The 21,327-nt window shown below is 46.4% G+C and overlaps 1 protein-coding gene across 1 annotated transcript; it reads right to left on the bottom strand.

The window, feature by feature from the left end:
- Window positions 1–9,379: 9,379 nt before the first annotated feature.
- SLC35E1 (solute carrier family 35 member E1) lies at window positions 9,380–21,301 on the bottom strand. Its single transcript, XM_059696352.1, has 6 exons — window positions 20,840–21,301; window positions 20,500–20,570; window positions 17,936–18,073; window positions 16,576–16,701; window positions 12,727–12,972; window positions 9,380–12,261 (listed from the first exon to the last, which is right to left on the bottom strand). Exons 1-6 carry the CDS (start codon window positions 21,243–21,245, stop codon window positions 12,031–12,033), a joined length of 1,218 nt encoding a protein of 405 aa, XP_059552335.1. The 5' UTR covers window positions 21,246–21,301; the 3' UTR covers window positions 9,380–12,030.
- Between the last annotated feature and the right edge of the window lie 26 nt (window positions 21,302–21,327).

Genomic DNA, 21,327 nt, shown 5'->3' with positions numbered 1-21,327 from the left:
GGCAAGATTATCCTCACCTTTCTTTCTTTTTTTGTATGTTATAGCCCTGGCCGGGTAGTTCAGTTGGTTGGAGCATCGGCTGGTTCACCAAAAGATTGCGAGTTCAACTCCCCGTCAAGGCACATAACTAGTTTTCCGGTTCCATCCCGGGTCCAGGGCGTGTACAGAAGGCAACCAATCGATCTTGCTCTCACATTGATGTTCCTCTCTCTCCTTCTCTCTCTAAAGATCAATAAAAGCATATCCTAGGGCAGTGATGGCAAACCTTTTGAGCTCGGCGTGTCAGCATTTTGAAAAACCCTAACTTAACACTGGTGCCGTGGCACATATAGAAATTTTTTGATATTTGCAACCATAGTAAAACAAAGACTTATATTTTTGATATTTACTTTCTATATTTAAATGCCATTTAACAAAAAAAAATCAACCAAAAACATGAGTTCGCATGTCACCTCTGACACGCGTGTCATAGGTTCGCCATCACTGTCCTAGGTTGAGGATTAAAAAAAAAAAAAAGGTATGTTATCTTAGATGCAAAAAGGAAATTGGACAGGCTCATATAAGGTGAAGATTGACTTTTGACAAGGAAGCTACAGGCCTGGGGCATAACTACCTGCCGTGACCTGCCTTTATTTAGGAATTTTTATGTTCAAACCATCCAATGGGGTTACTTTCTGTCTGCTTGTAAGGCCTGCCATGCAGACCTCCCCTGAACTTGTCGGGTTTAGTATGTGGCCGTTTTTCGATAAGAGGATGAAATTAATGCATGCTAATTGTGGGGAAAGATAAGCAGCAAACTAGAGCACAGGGTGGACATCCCCTGATACTTAGTTGGCCATTTTTTCTATGCAAATTGATGTACATTTTAGATATACTTTTCATTGTTACAAAATGTCTCCTTTTTTTGTTTTTTAATATATTTTTTATTGATTGAGATATTACATATGTGTCCTTATCCCCACGTTACCCTCTACCCTCCCCCCGTAACCCCCCTCCACTCATGCCCTCACCCCCCCATTGTCCATGTCCATTGGTTAGGCCTATATGCTTGCATATAAGTCCTTTGGTTGATCTTTCCCCCTTACCCCCACCCTCCCCTACCTTCCCTCCAAGGCCCGACAGTCCAATCAATGCCTCTCTGTCTCTGGATCAGTCCTTGTTCATCAGTTTATGTTGTTCATTATATTCCACAAATGAGTGAGATCATGTGGTATTTATCCGCTCTCCAGTTCCATCCATGCTGTGGCAAATGGTAAGAGTTCCTTTTTCTTCTTTCTCTTCTTAAAGAATACCTTTCAGCATTTCATATAATGCTGGTTTGGTGGTGATGAACTCCTTTAGCTTTTTCTTATCTGTGAAGCTCTTTATCTGACCTTCTATTCTGAATGATAGCTTTGATGTGTCTTGGTGTGGTCCTCTTTGGATTCCTTTTGTTTGGGGTTCTCTGTGCTTCCTGGACTTGTAAGTCTATTTCTTTCACCAGGTAGGGGAAGTTTTCTGTCATTATTTCTTCAAATAGATTTTCAATATCTTGCCCTCTCTCTTCTTCTGGTACCCCTATAATTCTGATGTTGGTACGCTTGAAGCTGTCCCAGAGGCTCCTTACACTATCTTTGTATTTTTGGAATCTTTTTTCTTTTTTCTTTTTCAGTTGGGTATTTTTTGTTTCTTCGTATTTCAAATCTTTGACTTGATTCTTGGGATCCTCTTGTCTGCTTTGGATCTCTGTATATTATTCTTTATTTCAGTCAGTGTATGCTTAATTTCTAGTTGCTCTTTTTTCATATCCTCCAAGGTCTCACTATATCGGCAGTTTCCATAAAATTCTTGAAAAGCCTTATAAACGTGGTTTTGAACTCTATATCCAGTAGTTTGCTTTCCTCCATTTCTGTCATTTGTGACCTGTTTCTTTGTCTCTGCATTTTTTATGCTTCCCTGTGTTGATAGAGTGGTTTTGTATGCTAGGTGTCCTGTAGGGCCCAGTGGCTCAGCCTCCCCAGTTACCTGAGGTGGACACTCTTGGTGCACCCCCTTGTGGGCTTTGTGCACAGTCTTGTTGTAGTTAAGCCTTGATTGTTGTAGGATCACTGGGAGGAATTGACCTCCAGGCCAACTGGCTGTGAGAATCCGCTGTGTCTGCAGTGGGAGAACTTCTGTGCTGAAGACACCCTTCTGGGGCAAGACTTGCTTCAGTGGGGCTTTGGTGCTCACTGAGTCTGCCCCCTGAGTGTGTCCCTTATAGATCTGAGGAGTTGTAATCCGGATGGTCCCCCTCTGACCACTGGGTACACTGGCTCTTGGATCTAAGGAGGTGCTAATTTAGCCTCTTCCTGAGGTTACCCAGCAGGAGCTATGAAGAGAACTGCAGGTTCCCCTTCCTTTTTTGGAGTTTGGAGGTGCCCTGATGAGGCCCAGCTGTGAAGCAATGCAAGCTGCTGTGGGGCCTTGGGCCTTCTCTTGGAAGTTCTGGGTCTGTCTGGCCCAGTTGCAATTTGTTAGGTAATTTTCAGGTTGCAAAGGGCCAGGGCATTCATATGCAAAAGCCTCTGCCGAAGCCTGAGTGGGGCGGGGTCTCAGGGAATCAAAGGGTGGAGCAAGCAGCTATGGCTGGTCCTCAGTCCTGCCCTAAGGGGCCGTGCTCGTCTCAGTGTCCCGGTAATTTAATTGCTGCAAGCACCTCTGAGGGAAAGCCTCCCTCGAGTTCCGAGTTCTGCCTGCTGCCAGACAGTCCAGTTTCTCCCCGTATGAGTCCTGGGTACCCAGAGACTTCCCGGAACTGGAGTTCAGAGCAGTCGGGAGCTTGTGACTCCCGATTCAAAAAGACAGTGCGTCGCGCGCGCACTTGAGCCTCCGTACCTTTGTACTTTACTTCCGCAGCTCCTGACTCTCAGTGTGCTTTTCTCTTTCCTTCTAGTTGTAGAATTTCCACTTAGCCAGCCTTCCTGTAGTTCTGGATGATGTCCGTTTTGTCTTTTTGTTGTATTTTTGAAGTTGTTGTAGGAGGCAGCAATTTTGGTGTTTACCTATGCCGCCATCTTAGTTTCTAAAATGTCTCCTTTTGACACTGGGATTGCCTCCTGTATGCCAGAGGCCAGGGGTTGGCAAACTTCTATAAAGGGCCAGATATTTTAGGCTCTATGGGCCAAGAGGCAAAATTCAGGATATTATGTAGGTACTTTTTAAAAATGTATTTACTGCCCTAGCCAGTTTGGCTCAGTGGATAGAGTGTCAACCTATGGACCAAAGGGTCCCGGGTTTCATTCCTATCAAGGGCACATACCTGGTTGCAGGCTCCTCCCTGGCCCAGGCCCCGGTCGGGGTTCATGCAGGAGGGAACCAATCGATGTGATTCTGTCACATTGATGTTTCTCTCTGTCTTTCCCTCTCTCTTCCACTCTCCCTAAAAAATCAATGGAAAAATATCCTCCGGTGAGGCTTAACAACAACAACAAAATGTATTTATTGATTTGAAAGAGAGAAACATCAATTTGTTGTTCCGCTAATTTATGCATTCATTGGTTGCTTCTTGTATGTGCCCTGACTAGGGATTGAACCCACAACTTTGGTATATCAGGATGATGCTCTAACTGAGCCACCCAGCCAGGGCCTTTGTAGGTACTTTCATAACCCAAGAGAAAAATGTCCGTAACATTTTTATTGGTGGAATTCAAAATGTAATCATTGAGTACAGTTTTAAAAATACAGGTCTATTAATGAGAAGAATGGAATACTTTTTGAGGTTCCAAGTTAGTCTTTCCTGTTACAAATTGACTAGAGGCCCAGTTCACGAAATCCGTACACTTGGGGTGGGGGTGGGGGTGGGGTCCTTCAGCCAGGCCTGTGCCCTCTCGCAGTCTGGGAGCCCTCAGGGGATGTCTGACTGACTTAGGCCCGCAAGGAGTCAGACATCCTTAGCATTGCTGCGGAGATGGGAGAGGCTCCCACCACCACTGCTGCGCTCAGCAGCCATGAGCCCGGCTTCTGGCTGAGTGGCACTCCCCCTGTGGCCAGTGCGCGTCATAGCGACCAGTTGTTCCGCTGTCAGTTGATTTGCATATCAGCCTTTTATTATATAGGATTACAAATGTTCACCTGTAAAGACCAGTGTTGGTTTGCAAAAGTGGGGGCTGGTCCTGGCCTATTTGGCTCAGTGGACAGAGCATCGGCCCTTAGACTGAAGGGTCCCAGGTTTGATACCTGTCCCAGGCACATACCTCAGTGGTAGGCTCAGTCCCCAGTCCCTGGTGGGGGAGCGTGTAGGAGGCAACCAATCGATGTGTCTCTCTCACATCCATGTTTCTCCCCCACTTTATCTAAAAATCAACGGAAAAATATCCTTGGGTGAGGATTTTTTTTTTAAAAAAGGAGGGTGTTGGATGTGTCTTATGGATGAGCAAGTCAGACCTAAGCTCTGCTCTCAGGAGCCTACAGTCTATGGGGTGGGGGATGGGCAGCAGAAAGGCATAAATCAGTAAACATAAGACAGGTGTTACTAAGGAAAACAACTGGGCGCTGAGACCTTGATAGGGAGGAGGGCAGGGCCTACATTGATAAAGTTATCCAGTAACCAGATAGCTAGCTATGTGAACACTCCAGGCATAGGGTCACGTTGTGGGATTTTTCTGTTTAGTATGATGCTCAGTAGTCTGGATAGTGTAGGCATTTTTCCATGTCAGTAAAGGTCTATATCAAGAAGTTTTAACTTGTTACCTGCCGTGGATAGACTTCAGAGATAGCACAGAATTTTTGTGAATTGAAGATACACAGCATTTGTCAGATTAATAGAATCTGTGAACCAAAACAGGTTGATGAATCTGTATTGTCATTTTTTAATGACTGCATATGACTCTGTGGTGTGGATTTACAGTAATTGATTGAAGCTGTTACTGGGAAACTCCTGGTTGGGCTCAAGCTGCCTGTCACTGTGTCCAATAACGAAGGCAGGGTTGAATCATATTAGATGTTTATTGAGAAGGCCAGCCAACCAAGAAGACAGGGTGCTTACGAGCATCAAATCCTGCCTTCCAGCAAGATTCAGGGGACAGGATTATAAAGCAGAAGGGGCTGGGGTGAGGAATGCAGCTACGTGCAGGCCTGGGGGTCCACAGACATCAGCTATTGTAATTGTAATTTGTCATCAGGCAATGAGATGATGATAAGATATTTTTACTCCTAGTGGGTCAGGCCTGACCATGTTTATTGATTCTACTTGCTGGATTCACAGCTGAGTCACCTCCCTGATCGCTTTGCACAGGCCTTGAAAAGGAAACTTTAAGAAAAATTTAACCCCCTATTCACATATAAGAAACTTAACCCCCTATGCACATAAGTTTATGTGTTCTAAGATCTAAAATGATATTACTTTCCAGATTAATTCAGTGCTCTATCAGGTTGTAAGCCCCCCCCGCCCCCCCCAATCAAAGCCAGACTATGGAGTCTTTTGGGTTGGTTCCATTTTTAGACCATTAAAAGTGTCTTAGTGTGTGTGTATACACACACATATGTTATATATGTATATATGTGTGTGTGTATGTGTGTGTATATATATATATACATATATATATAACTTGTGTTTAATCTAAGGTAGTGCACATTTAATGCTGATAATTGCTCAATTGCCTCCCAGAAAGATTGTACATCCATGATTACTAGTTTCATAATTCATTTCATATTGTTTAAAGTGCATTTATCCGAGACTGAAAATTTAAGCATCACAGGGCATCACCTAGGCCCGTGGTCGGCAAACTGCGGCTCACGAGCCACATGCGGCTCTTTGGCTCCTCAAGTGTGGCTTTTCCTAAGCCTTAGGAGTACCCTAATTAAGTTAATAACAATGTACCTACCTATATAGTTTGTTTAAAAAATTTGGCTCTCAAAAGAAATTTCAATCGTACTGTTTTGATATTTGGCTCTGTTGACTAATGAGTTTGCCGACCACTGACCTAGGCTCATTTCAGTGGGATAATCTAAATCCACTGGTCAGAAGAAAACAGTAGAGTTGCCCGATAGAGGCTGCTGCAGAGATGGTCTCCAGGGACTTGGAAACAAGACTTAAGTAAAGAAACTGTACACACCCCTGGGTGAGATGAACTTGTGGAAGTGACTTACCTAAGAAGCAAAATGGAGATAAGTTTAAAACCACGTGCATGCTTGCTTTGGTCCTGCAAATATGCCGTGAAAATGTATTCCATGTCAGAAGTGTGTGCTATATTGTGCACTGCAAACTTATCCAAGGGCTTAATTGTAGCACATTCCCAATAATGAAACGCTACACTATGTACATAGACACCCAGAATCAAGAAAGAATGTTTAATAATATGGGGAAATGTTTCTGGCATATTTTTTAAAAGCATATTACAAAACAATATGCACAATATACTAGTTTTTTAAAAAATGTATACATATCCTCTCCTTCCCCAGATGCAACTGCTCTGTTCAGTTTCTTATGTATCTTCAGAGATAAATTATTCATAAACATTTATGTGTCTCAATACGTTTTGGAAATTGTTCCTTCTATCCATAGATCCTTCTCATTAAAAAAAGTTTTTATGGATTTTAGAGAGGGAGAGAAATAGATAGAAACATTGATCGCCTCCTGCATGCCCCCTGCTGGGGATTTAGCCTGCAGTCTGGGCATGTGCCCTGACCCATAATCAAACCTGTAACCTCTTAGTGCATGGGTTGATGCTCAACCACTGAGCCAAACAGGCCAGGCTTTCTCATTCTTTTTTACATTGTAGCTTTAACAGTTTAGTTAAACATGTATAGACAATAAGAGTTATTTAAAAACTTGAAGCCCGTTGCACGAAGATTGGCGCAATAGGCCTTCCTTCCCCTGGCTGCTGGCACCGGTTTTCCTCCGGCACCCGGGACCCAGGCCTTTGGTCTGGCCACAGCGAGGCTTGGCTTCTCTGCTGCAGCCACAGCGGAGAAGCCAAGCCTCTTTTCTTCACTCCGCACCTGTATGCAAATTAAACCACCATCTTTGTTTGGTTAATTTGCATATGCAGCCTGATTGGCTGGTGGGTGTAATGGAGTGACACCAATTAGCATGTTTCTCTTTTATTTGTGTAGATTAGGATGGCAAAAAATCCAGACTGATAATCCAGACCTATAATCTCAATAAAGCCAGAGCTTGGTGTGGTTGTCACCTCGTCTCCCACAATAACTGAACCTCATGTGGTGAACTAGCTGAAGCCAAAGGAAGGGAGGAATGATGTGGAAACGAGATGGTCCTGTCTTTTGCTGGAGCATGGAGCAGTCATTAGGCCTGATCTCGTTACCAGGCAAACCTGGTCACATGGGAGTTGCCCTGAGACCAACAGGTATTACAGTCTCTGGAGAAAACATTCCTGAGTAAGAGTTCACTCTCGTCTGACAAATGAAGCCATCACTGAACCTGGCCCTTAATTGTAAGGCAGTGACGCACCTTAGGTCAGAGCTGCTGGAATTGTAGTGGCAGACTACAAAACCTCTTGGGTCATCCTTCAGGGTCTTACAGTAGCAGTATGGTCCAGGCAAGTGAAATGACAGGATATACTTTTTAAAAAACACATATTTTTATTGATTTCAGAGAGGAAAGGAGAGGGAAAAAGAGAAACATCAATGATGAGAGAATCATTGATCAGCTACCTCCTGCACCCCCATCCCCCACTGGGGATCGAGCTGTAACCCAGCATGTGCTCCAACCGGGAATTGAACCGTGCCCTCCTGGTTCGTAGGTCCACACTCAACCACCAAGCTACAATGGCTGGGCCAGGGTATATTTTGATCACACCAACTACTCTTAGGAGTATATGACTTAGGTGAAGAAAAACCAAAACTAACTATTATGGCTGCTCTGCTCAGCAGAGGGCCCTGGACTTGCAGTCAGACACTCTTGGGTTGCAGTCCTGCTTCATGGGCCAAATCAACTTCTATTTCCCTCTATAAAATGAGGCTAATATATCCCACTTGTGTTCTAATGTTTAAATGAGGCACATATAATACAAACTGTGTAAAAATACCTTGTGAATTATTAAGTGCAAGTCAAAACATTCCCATATGCCCTTCTACCCTGTATGTTCCTTATCATTTTTTTCATGTACCTACAGGAAAGCACCTCTGTGCTGTATAAATTAAGGTGAGTGCTCTGAGGGTAGAAGGCTTATATATCTCAGCTTTGTGTACTTGGTACATAGTAAAGGTTCAGTAAATCATTGAACAAAAGATTTATGAATTAAACAGTTGTAGGCAGTTGTTTTAACAGAAACATACCCTTTGAGGAAAGAATGAAGAAAACTGAGTCAGTATAGTCAGGTTGCTAAATTACTAAAATCAAGTAGGCTGAGGCATGAATAAATAAGTTCTTGCTTTAACTAGGTGAGGACTTACACTTTAAAACAAACCAACAAACTGTTCTTACTGATTTGAGAGAGAAACATTGATGTGAGAGCAAAACATCAATCAGCTGCCTCCTGCACACCCACTTTGGGGGATCAAGCCCACAACCCTGGCTTGTGCCCTGACTGGGAATCAACCTGCCATCTCTTGTTGCATGGGATGACACTCAACCGAGCTACACCCTTTTTTTTTTTTTAACTCTTCAGTTGTGCATCAATGCCTGATAGATAACCCTCTGTAGACTTAGGAAAGAATAAAGGACTTAGGAAAACTTACATCCATTATCCAGATCACAGAACTTCTAGATTACCATCACACCAGTCCAGAGGCTCAGAATGCAGGGCTGATTCTTTTCAAAAATGTACTTTTTACTGTAAGAACTGTTTTTCTTTCTTCTTTGGAACACTCTGGGTAGTGCTTAGTTGTGTTTCCGATTTGCAAGTCCCTAAGACTCTACAGATCTTTGTCATTTATTTCTAGCCAAAGCCCCCTGACTCTCTTGTGCTCAGTCAACTTCAACTGCAATTGAAGCGAATGGTTTTAAGTCATAGGGAGGGGACTGGGCTTTGGAGGCAGACTTAAGTAGCTGGGTGATCCAAGACAACCCTTTTGGGCCTCATTTTCATCTATTAAATAATAAATCGATTCTAAGGATTGTGTGTGAGAAACCACTGCATTGGGCATGTAGTAAGTATCACACCTGAGAAACGTGCTCCACAAGCACAAGCTGCCAGGACCTTCTTGGATTTTGTTACTCTGTTCAATAAAGGCATGTCATTAACTGATAAGCTGGGATTTCTATAGTTTTATTCTACCATCACATAAATTCACAAATCACAGGTCCTAAATTTGGCTCAGGAAAATCAGGTTTGCAACTCTTGGATATGAGAACCATGTAGATTGTTCTTTCTGTACCTCTTGTTCGTCTTGTTGCTGGACACACTGAAGACAGTCACTCAGAAAGAGACCCTCACAGACAAACTGGGACCAGTCTTGATTCCCTAGAGACCATCATTTATTTTTGGTAAATGCCATCAATGAATATACAGTCAATCCCAAAGGATAGTCTACAGCATTTAAGTCTTGAAAACAGGTGATCATTTAAAAAAAAAAAATTCACAATTTTCAGATCCTTTAGTAATTTAATGTTTTCTGCCCTTAAGGCTGTTAGACCCTTAACAAATTAGGTCTAGTTGTGTCCCAGCAATACTAAAGGGCCTATTGCATTATGTATGCCAAATACACAGCAAAATTCAGAAGTCCCAGTGCTTCACTGGAACATATTCTGGCTTCTCTCCTTTGTAATAGGGGTGTGATTTTCCCTATAATGAATGACTTAAAAAATTCTACACCAAGCCTCAATACAGTGATCCAAACACTTTAAAAATGCCCTCTGAGCCTCAGTTTCCCCTTCTGTAAAATGAAGGAGTTGGGTTAGTGTTGCAGGCCAGACCACACCACAAGGGTAAACTGGACTCGCTACCACAAACCCGAGAAGTGAGGAGTGTGAGGGGAACAGCTGCAAATGTGAATGTGGGAGGCGGGCCAGGCAGTAGTGGCTGGGAAACCAGCCTTCAAGGGGTCAGTCAGCTCTGAACTGTCAAGTCTCAAAAGTATGTCTTTGTCTTTTGATTTGGTAATTTGGCCTAATATGATTGTCTCATTTATTCCAGTGTATGTACTTACTGTAAATTTATGTACAGAATTAAATATCCCATTTATTAATTTATAAACCATAATAAAACCAGTCATTTCCCCTCTCCAGCAGTTTCTGCATTGGAAAAGGAAAACAAACTAATATACACATTTCAGCAACATCAAAAATTTCATTAAATCTGAATGTAGGCATAATTCATTTTGGAGTTCAAATATATGTTCAAGGAGTCAGTTACTCTAATCATAAAGACAACACTGCAATATCTTTGCAGTTCAAAATCATTCCCATTTGTTATTCAGCTTTGAGAAAAATTCAGCTGTAGGCTTGACTGCTTCTGGAGAAGGCACTCAGCAAGCTCATCACCAATAACACCCTTCAGGATTGCCTTTTCAGATTTCACATAGCAATCATCTTGGAATTTGGGGCCAAAGTAATTAGAAAGCAAGCGAATAACAGACAACAAACGGACTTCAGAGGCTGGTGGTTCATAAACTCACAGGCCAGAAGGTATCCCAGACCTCTCCAGAAGTGGCCCAATGTAAGCTGACAAAACAACCTCTTAAATACAAAATTCCAATTATCAGAAACAAACCAAGTCAAGCATAAACTGTCTCTTACTCTCTGAGTGGGAAAAATGTCTCACTCACCAGGAGGTAAAGGATGACTCCTGCCCCAGCTGTTGGGGACAGTGCTAGAGGAAGAAAGCAGCATCACCACAGACCCAGCCAGTGTCCCAGGAGGAGGGTAACAGTCCTCCATGATGCCAAGAAAGATGGAAACCCCACCTGGAGCTTGGCACACAGGTCATCGTGCTGTGAACCTCCCCAAACCAACTATTCCTACTTTTTCTTTTTTTTTAAGCCAACTTTTTATTGACCAAAGCATCTGATTTGACCAAACAGATCCTAGCTTGGTGCTCGCCTCTTCCCTTCACCAGGACATGATTCAGATCCCAATGTAAGCACCACAAGAATAGGACACGGAATCAAAGCACTGCTCTTGTCTGTCACCAAACCGGCCAGGTAATATTCTTGATTTCATTCTGTTTTCAGCGATTATGGTCATTTGAGAGGTGCTTCTCAACACCTCATTGTTTCCTACCCAACGCTGGTATGTGTCAGACAGGCATCAGCAGTGGGAACTTTGTTTTTAAACATTTAAAGCAAAAGGTTTTTCAATCTATAAGCCAGTCTGTATGCATCTTCTACTGGGGACCAAGGCATAAATACACAACTACAAAACATTCCCTACAAAAATGAGATCTTCATGAAATCAACATCTCCTGGACATCCTCCCAAATCGTCACAGCAGTGAAGACCCACCAGAAAAGACAAAGTCAGAAATAGAGTTTGAAACACTGAACTTGATTTCCTAACGATCCCTCTCCCAGCCCTCCAGTCTCCTCCTTATTGCTCTGAGAGGAGCAATGACCTACTCCGCTCTTCCTTCTGGATCCTGACACACAATTCTGACTTGCTGGTCAAAGAATCAGCCTCTAAGAATTCAATGCTAACTGCCAACAGCTGTTCACTTGGGAGCGTTTGTCAGTAACTGCAAATAGCCATGAGGCTGAAAGGGAAACTGAGTCCATCTCCTCACCCATGCCAGGGTCTATATCCACAACGATTCCGCCTTTCCAGAGGATTTTTTGGAAATGCTATCTGAGAAGCAGAACAAGAACTCTGAAGTACATGACTTGGGGATTAAGTCCACACAGAAAGGTAAAACCTGGCCAAGATCTCTGTAGTGCTGCCGCCTCAGATGACAAACTCCAGGAAGAAAGGGCATGAACACCAGTGCTGAGGGCTGTGGTCCTCACTGCAAGGAAGGCATCCTGCTGCCCCGGGGGCCGGGAACCCCAGGGTCCTCTGATGGCTGCGCACCGTACCCTCGGCGGGGCTTACATTTCCCGGTTGTCAGAAGTTCCTGGTACTGCTGAGAGGGGTGGGTTTGTGGGGAGTTGCAGAACAGCCCACCCTATCCTCTAGGCTCTACACGTCATAGCGGTTCAAACTGTGTGAGTTTGGGTAGTTCTGCCGGCTGTACTGGAAGTGGTCTGTTAAGGTGTTGTTGCGGCCATACTGATAGTCCCCATGTTGGGGGAAGAGGATGCCGTTGTGGGGCTTCTTCAGGGGGCTCCGGTGGTGCTCCTTACTGCTCAGGTCCCCTGCCGTGATGGGGAGGAGGTGCTTCTGTGCTTGCTGATTCGCATCGTACTTGGTCTGCAGGGTCAAGAGAGCAGTGGACATTGGTTCCTTCCCAGAACACACACAAGACAAAGGGGGGCTCAAGATTCCCTGCCAAGTAGCCCTTCAAGGCCATGCAAGTGTCGACCCAGCAGGGCTGGACATGGCCAGTGAGTGGTTAATGGACTGGCCCTCCCTGTTAGCCATCCTGTGTCCTTACAGAGGACTAAACAGCCTACGTAAGGACAGAGTGACATCCTGACAAAGCCTCAGGAGACCCAAGAGCCACAGCTGGAGTGAGGCAAGGACTGGGTCATCCATGGGGGAAAAGGCAGGTCAGGATAGGAGGGGCTGTGCCAAGACCATAAACCAGTTTGGCAAAACTCGGAGCTGGAGCCTGGGCCTCTTAGCTTCTGGCGAGGCCACTTCTTTTCCCCTCTCCACCAACTCTTGGTGCCTCCCTGGGTGTCAAGGGATTAGACAATCTCCTCTAAGACTCACCTTGTTGTACAGGAAAACCCCCAGGATGGCTGTCATCATGCCCAGGACGTTGGTGCTGGTGACAGGGTTCCGCAGCATGATCAGGGACACCGTGATGACCATGATTCTCTTGGTGGCGTTGGCAACCGAGTAGCTCAGAGGGCTGATGAGGTTGAGGATGCTGAAGGCAATGACGTTCTGGGCAAAGTTACAGAAGCCACTGACAGCCAGAAGCAGGAGCGTCCAGGGCCACTGGGACACATAGGTCTACAGACAGGAGCAAGACAGCACCATGGTCACATGCCAGCCCTGGCTGAGGCTGGGAGAGCGGCACAGAGTGGTTTATTGGGGTCATATGGTGCAGACCAGGATGGGTTCTAGTGTGATAGCAGGTGCTTTATACACACAGCCTCTAACCCTCACAACACTGCATGGCACGACAGCCATCACCATCATCACTGCCTTCAATGTCACCATCACTGTCACAGTCACCACAATCATCCACTACTGTCACTGCCCTCACCACCACCACCACCATCGTCATCGCCACCTTCCCCTTCTGCTGAGAAAGTGGAGGCTCCAAGAAGGAAATCAGGTGTCCAAAGGGGGCAGAGCATGGCGTGAACCAGAGCCTTCCCTCGTCCCTGGACAGTGAAGGCCAGGGCTCTGGGGTTGACGGAGTAAGGTCTCAGTCTGACGGGCTCCTGTAATAGACACCACAGGCCTGAGGGCTTACAAACAACAGACATTTATTTCTTAGTTCTGGAGGCTGGATTCCAAAATCAAGGAGATTCCGTGTCTGGTGTGGGCTTCTTGGTTCACAGATGGTGTTTGCTTGTGGTGCCCTCAAAGGTGGGAGAGGTAAGGATGCTCTCTGGGGTCCCTTTAGAGTACTGATCCCACTAGATGAGGGCTCCATCACCCCCATGATCTAATTACCTCCCAAAGGCCCCACCTTCTAACACCATCACATTGGGGGTTGGGTTTCAACATGTGGGTTTTGGGGGAACACAAACATTCAGACCATAGCAGACATGATACATTCTATAAGACAGGGAGGTCCTAGGAAGGCAGCCCCTGATATATGAAGAACCCCCCCCCCCCCCCCCCCCGAGGTGGGGAGGCAGAGGACCTGGGTCTGCCCCGTTTCTGGAAGCCCTGGGCACTGTTTGACCTCTCTGATTGTGGTTTGTTCTCTCTGCAACAGGGATGATCCCTGTTGAGCCTGCACAATGCCACCGTTGTGGAGATCAAATGCCATCATGGCTCCAAAAGTGCTTTAAAAAAATTCCAAGCCACACAAACACAAGAAGGCAATTGGTGTGTCTATCTAACGTCGATGTTTCTCTCCCCCTGCCCCCCCACTTCTACTTTCTCTAAAAATAAATCAATGGGAATAAAAACCTTGGGTGAAGGTTAAAAAAGAAAAAGTGACCACTAGAAGAAAACTGAAACATGCCCTCAATACAAGAAAAAGCAAAGAGACCAGTGCAAAGCCTACATATACATGTTGGTGCGTGTATATGCACAGAGACACTGAAGAGCTGTAACATAGGACGGCATAAGAGAACTGACACCAAACCTATCAACAATACAATGTAGCCAATGAAAGGAATGGGAAGACCTAAATACATCAACATGAGTGATCTCCAGGACATATTGAGTGAAAAAAGCAGGTTATTCTTTTCTAAATATCTAAAAAGTCATTTTTATGTAAGGAGGAGGGAAGTTATGAATGTATCTTTGAATACACCTTGTCATATCATTTGGCTTTGACATTCAGTAAGGGGTGTGGAGAGAAAGCAATGTCTAAAAATTGGAAAGGAACCCAATGGTTGTCATTGACACAGGCACATTGTGAAAACAATTCTTGCAAGTGCCCTTAGAGCAGAGTATTTCAATTGTATAGCAAGGCCTCAATGACAATGACAGGTTCTGAGACTTGAAGCGGAAGGACATTAATGAAGCCAGTTTTACCAGAGGCTAAGTGATATAAGCAAGAGTTAGGTTCCTATAGCATCTCATCAATGCTCCAACAGAATGACCTCTGTACATTTTTTTTTAATCCACCCCTGATGATATTTTTAAAATTGATTTCTAGAGAGTGGAAGGGAGGAGGGGAAGCGAGATAGGCACATCGATTGGTTGCCTCCTGAATGTGCCCCTACTGGGGCTGGGGAACCTGCAACTGAGGTACATGTCCTTGACCAGGAATGACACCTTTGGTCCACAGGCCAATGTCTAACCACTGAGAAAAACTGGCCAGGGCCTGCTGGACATTTTTTTAAAAATATATTTTATTGATTTTTTACAAAGAAGGGAGAGGGATAGAGAGTTGGGAACATCAATGAGAGCGAAACATCGATCAGCTGCCTCCTGCACAGCCCCTACTGGGTATGTGCCCACAACCAAGGTACATGCCCTTGACCGGAATCGAACCTGAGACCCTTGAGTCCGCAGGCCAACGCTCTATCCACTAAGCCAACCAGCCAGGGCTGGACATTTTTAATGGAACATGTTTTTTTTTTTTTTTTTTGGAACATGTTCTAAGGACAAGTAGAGCTGCACAGAAATCTTGAACTTCTTGCTTGACCTGCAGTTGTCCCCAGGGATTCTCACTCTGAAGCAATGTGTGTGTATAGTAGAACCATGTATGTAAATAACTGGAGAAGAATAACCAAATAGAAATGTTGCAAGGAAGCAAGTGTTCCAAAAAAGATATTCATAAAAAGCCAAAGCAGTAATAAATTATGTGATGTTAAATGGGAATTGAAATAAAAGAACCCTACTCCACGCCCCAAAAAAGGAAAAACACTTCAACTCACTGGTTTATCAGCTCTAACTCTTACTCTGAAAATGGTAATTAAAAGGGAAGAGAAGCCGAAACCGGTTTGGCTCAGTGGATAGAGCGTCAGCCTACGGACTGAAGGGTCCCAGGTTCGATTCCGGTCAAGGGCATGTACCTGGGTTGCGGGCACATCCCCAGTAGGAGATGTGCAGGAGGCAACTGATCGATGTTTCTCTCTCATTGATGTTTCTAACTATCTCTCTCCTTTCCTCTCTGTAAAAAATCAATAAAATATATTTTAAAAAAAGAAAACGAAAAAGAAAAAGAAATTCCTTAAAAACAAGGAAGAGAAGCACTACACTGCCTCAAGTACTAGTCTGTACTTCAAGATAACATGATGACAAATTCTTCACAGAAAAATCATAGCTAAGCAATGGGGAAGGGAAATCAGAACACAGAGCCACAGTTTCCTTATCTGATAACTGGAGATAAGCTCCACTATAGCCACAGGTAGAGCTAAGGATTAAAGACGAATGTCAAGAATCTAGCCAGATCGCATTAAGCCCTAATAAACATGTACTCCTCCATAACTCAGGCCTGGAAGAACCACACACAGCTCCTTATCACTGCCTCCTGCATTAGTTTCTAGCGTGCTCTCTGGAGGCTAGCCCGGCACAGGTGGTGAGAAGACACTATTTCCTGTGCTCAAGAGAGCTACAGCTACAACTATAGTACATGAAATATGTACAGAGATGCCACCAAGAAAGGAATCAAACGCAGTTTTAACGAGTGAGTTACGAACCAGATTATCAAGACAGGAAAGACCCCTGTGCTGGCAGTTTTTTCATCTTTCACGCCACTGCTATCAACAGCTGGGATCTAGCAAGCTGGAGAAGGAAATGCAAAGAAAGCCAATTTCCTCGACGTCATACAATCCTCATGACAAAGAGATGAGGATTTAAAGACCAGGCTGTCAGAGGCCCCAACAGCCCCAAAGTCAACACAGAGGTGTAGCTCCCTGACAAAGCACCCACTTTGGAACAGTCAAGAAAAGGGTGTGTTCTGGGTGCTGGCCAACTCACCAGGTCACTGCTGACCAGGAAAGCCGAGAGGTCCACCAGGACCCACGTGGGGATCATAAAGAAGACAGCGTGGCAGCCCAAGATGTTCAGCAGCCGCAGATGGTGGATCCGTGAGTCTCTCAATACCTGAAGAGAGAAAATCTCTTTAAAGGCCAATGGACACTGTAAGTGTCAAAGACTAGTTACTCAGGCTCCAAACACAGTAACTGTACATTAACCCTGAAATCAGACCTTGACTACTATAGCTGCAAGGAAGGGTACCTATGATGAGACAGGCAGCTCATGCCTGAAACAAGTACAATGTTTTGTACACAAAGGACCAAGAAAAGAAAAACAAAGCAAAAACAAAACAGCAGCACTCATGCCTCAATGCTGGCGTGGCACTCTGGAATCCCACTAAATTGGCATATCACTGTTTCAGAACACAACCAGGTAAAGTACATCAAGAGCCATATATGTCTTCCGACCCTTATCATTATATCCTTAAATAAGCCAATCATAAGGAAATCACCTGAGAGAAAGACATTGTAAATTATTGCATTACTTACAATGAATACTTGGAAAGAACCTGCATTTGCAATAGAAGAACTAACTGTATTAATTGTACCTGAGGAGTGTGATTGTTACAGGAGTTAAGAGCAATATTTTTTAATGATATCGGAGAATGCAATGTTACAATAATAAATGACCAAAACAAAATTCTAACATGTATCCATAATATTACAACTCCAAAAGCTGTGCAGAAAATACCCCTAACACTGTTTACCCAATAGCATAGAAACCCCTTGGCAGGTGGGGCAAGTCTCTTAATTCTTCATTTCTAGCACCTACTACAGTGCCTGGCACACAAGTAGGTACTCAATTCTGATTTTTTTTCATTAAGTTTTTCTCTATTTTTTTTCCCATCAAGCATATATTAATTGTATAATAAAAAATATAATCCCTTGGCACACATGTTCTCTTTCACTCTCTCTGAAGCATGCCCCACCTTTCCCCTTCTTCTTCCCTCAGAGCGAGTTCCTTTGCCCCCCCCCCCCCCCCCCCCCCCACGCAGCTCCGCGGGCCTTTCTTTTGCCTCTGAACTGGTTTCCTGAGCCCATGCAGCCCAGCTGGCTCACTTTTTCTTCCTCTGTGACTTTCTTCTCCCCCCCTCCCCCGCCCGTGACTTTCTAAATAAACTTTTGTTTGTATTTGAAAATAAGAAAGTAACAAAAACATTGAAAAATTAAACAATAGAAAACCAGCAGAAGGACATGATTTTCTTTACTCCATCACCAAAGAAATCCCTACTTGGTCACTCTTTCAATGCTACCCATGCACCCCCAGAACATCAAGCGTACCACAGACAGTATCTAAATACCTTTTTGGAGAAAATATTCTGAAGCGAGAAGCACAGTGTGGCAGCAAGAGCACTGATGAGCCCCCACATATCAAACGACAACTCGGTGACAGTGGCCAGCAGGACGCCGCTGATGATGGGGATGAGTGACAAGTACACCTGTGGGAGAGGGTGGGCAAGGCTGATGGGCCGGAGTTGAGCTGGGCTGCCCAACACAGACACCCAGGGGAAAGCCTCAGCTGCTCTCTTCTCCTTCACCAAAGGGGCACCACCTATGTATGGACAACAGTGTTAGCTGTGACAGCGATGCTCTGGGGTTGGGGGCAGGGAGATGGTTATCATAGTACCTGGGGCGAGGCTGTGTCACTATGGGCAGCCCACTCCTTAAACCATCACCCCCATTAAGAGCCCTTGCTCAGGGCCACCCACTGGGGTTGCTCCTAACAGATCTATCCAGCTGCCACCACACACACCAGGGTCTGAAACCCCGATCCTCCGGGAGGCTGGCAGGGTCCCTTTTCCAACTTGCATTTACCACTGGCTGGAACACTCTTGCTTTCTCTAGCTGGAGAGCTACTCCTCCCGCAGGCCTCAGTTCACACAGCATTCAAGAGAACTTTCCCCACCCACCTTCCCCCACTCCCACCCTGTCGAGTTCCTGGGCCCGGAGATCTCCACCCATTGTAAGTGTCCATTACATAGTCTGTGTCCCTGCACATTTTTAGGGTAGGTCCTTTCAGTGCTCTATCCTGGTGTCCAAAACAGAGCAGGCGTCCCGTAACTGCTGGCTGAATGATTGAGTAACATGCTGGGATAGGAGGCCTTCCACAGGGTCCAAGCTTTCCAGGGCCTGGTGCATGGAATGGCTCATGAGCTCTCTGCTGGCTAAACGGCTCCCAATTTCCAGATAAACAGAATCAATTCCTGACTTTTAGCTCTTCTGACTCCCAGCTTCTCTCTCTTCTACAAAGGACTTTCTTAAAGTACTGTGGAGACTTTAGGAGTGGCTGGTTAACCCTGTCCCTCCCCCCCACCACCACCACCAAGTACCTCCTTGCCCCCCAAGCCTCCACCCAGGGCACAGCAAGGGCTCTGAATTCCAGCTTCCCCACTACTGGCTATGGACCTCAGGCACATGACTCTCCCCTTACAAGTCCCGTTTCCTCCCCTGAGATCTGGAATGACCTGCTTTATCTTCCTCACAGGGTGGATCCATACTTATTCCTTCATTATCAGACTCTTGCCCAAGTCATTCCCTACTGCTTCCTCACTGGGTGAAGTTTCCAGCTCCTCGTCCAAGCCAGGTCCAATGTCCTGTACAACGGGGAAACCTGATAAACACGCTGTGATATCGAGTGATGCAGCTGCACACCTCCTGAGCAACTCCGACTCAGGAGACAAGCCACAGCTGACATCACCCTGGGAGCAGGCAGCAGAACACACCCAGTTCTTGCAGGGAAAAAGGCTGAAATAAAAAATCAGCCAGAGGTGGCCCAATTTCTCTTTTTAAAAAATACGTATATGTGTGTGTGTGTGTGTGTGTGTGTGTGTGTGTGTGTATGTGTATAATTGATTTCAGAGAGGGAGAGGGAGAGAGAGGCAGAAACATGAATGATGAGAGAGAATCACTGACGGGCTGCCTCCCACACACCCCCACTGGGACAGAGCCCGCTACCTTGGCATGTGCCTTTGACCGGAATTGAACCCGAGACCCTTCAGGCCGCAGGCCGACGCTCTACCCACTGAGCCAAACTGGCTCGGGCAGGCCCAATTTCTATAAGCTGATCCAAGGCACTGCTGCTCTTAGTTACATAAAATACAGGATGCCAGAAACCAACCAAGTAGAAAAGAGGCGCTCTGTCCAGCATGAAATGAATTCCAGCTGGGACAACAGGAGTCCTACTTCTACTTAAGGGCATGGATGGGCAAGGCTGTCTCAGGCTAAAGCCACAGCTTCTCTCACCCCAAGGCAGGAAATACCCTGGCTTGGCACATTGAACAGGCCCTGGATTGTGCCCAAAGCACCTTCCTTATACAGTTCTGGGTTCTGTCTGTTATTTTAACTTCCATTCTCAAACATTCCCAATTCTTGGCTGCTTTTATTTCAAAGACTTTGATGAATTTTTCCAAAATCAGACTGCTTTGACGAGCATCTCACTTCAGACCCCAAAAATCTCCAACCTGACCATGCTTGACTCTTGTAAAGAAGTGAAACTCCACTCCAGCACGAAGTCAGATGTTCCACCCTCGGTCCCGCTAGAGGTGCTTGGCCACGATGGGACCAAGTCATCATCTACCAGACACTTTGGGTAGGAGATCAAAGGAGGGAGGCAAGTGGAACTAGAGAGAGAGGGCAGTGTCCACGGGACCACAGGGGAGAAGCAACTCGGGGACACACACACCACTGTTCCCAGGGTGACTTCAGAAAATTAAGAGCAAAAGGGCCACCAGAGGCATCTAAACCGACTTCCTTATTTGACAGGAAGGCTGGCAGCCCGCAGGCCAGGAGCCTGGACCACGTCACCAGCCGGGCAACTTCCTGGAAGCCCGTGGAGTCCCCACCTGCCCAGAGTCCTCCTGGTTACCTTTGTGCTCTGCTTCTCTTTCATGATGATCCGGGACAGGAGGACCACCCAGATGGGCATGGTGGCCTTGACTGCAAAGAGAAGCAATGGGGCGCTCAGCTGGCCGCCCTAGCCCGGGGTCCACCCTGGGAGCTCGTGTCCCAACTTCCCCGCGGGCTGAGACAGCTTGGCAGACCCTCAAAACTCTTCAGCCCTCCTCTTCCCGTGGGATTCCACCCCAGCCCTACGCGGCCTTCCCCTCCCAGAGGCCCCCTCCCCTCCCGTGCTCGCCCCTCCCCAGCTAACAGCCTGGGCGGCATTCCAGGTGAGACACCACCCCACGACGGGCCGCCGCACTCACCGGTGTGCGCGTAGGACACCGGCACCTTCCAGATGCTGACGTGCGCCGACACGGACGCGAAGTACTTGCCGAAGGCGAGGGGCAGCACGTAGCGCGGGTAGAAGCGCGGCGGCAGCAGCGGGCCGGGCGACGGGTGCGGGTCGGACCCAGAGCCCGAGACGGGCGGCGCGGGGGGCACGCGCCAGGCGCGCAGCAGCGGTGGGAGCCCCGCGCACAGCGCCAGGATGTGGCACAGCGATACGGTCACGGGGAACGGGAAGGCGCTCAGGATCACCTTGTTGACTACGTTGCCGCCCGCGCTCAGCGCATACCACAGCAGGCACAGCGCCGCCACCCGCGCTCCCTCACGCGCCCCGCCGCCGCCGCCCGCCGCGCCCGGGCCCCCCGCGCCCGGGACCGCCGCCATCCTAACCCAGCGGCCACCCCTTCCCGCCCGTTCGACGGCCCTACGCGGGGCTGGGGCGGGGCCTGGAGGGGCGGGCGCGCCA

Source organism: Myotis daubentonii, chromosome 5 (genome assembly GCF_963259705.1).
Source record: "Myotis daubentonii chromosome 5, mMyoDau2.1, whole genome shotgun sequence".
Classification (NCBI taxonomy): Eukaryota; Metazoa; Chordata; class Mammalia; order Chiroptera; family Vespertilionidae; genus Myotis; species Myotis daubentonii.
The sequence above is the reverse complement of the archived record's forward strand: the minus strand, read 5'-3'. Positions and strand labels throughout refer to the sequence as shown.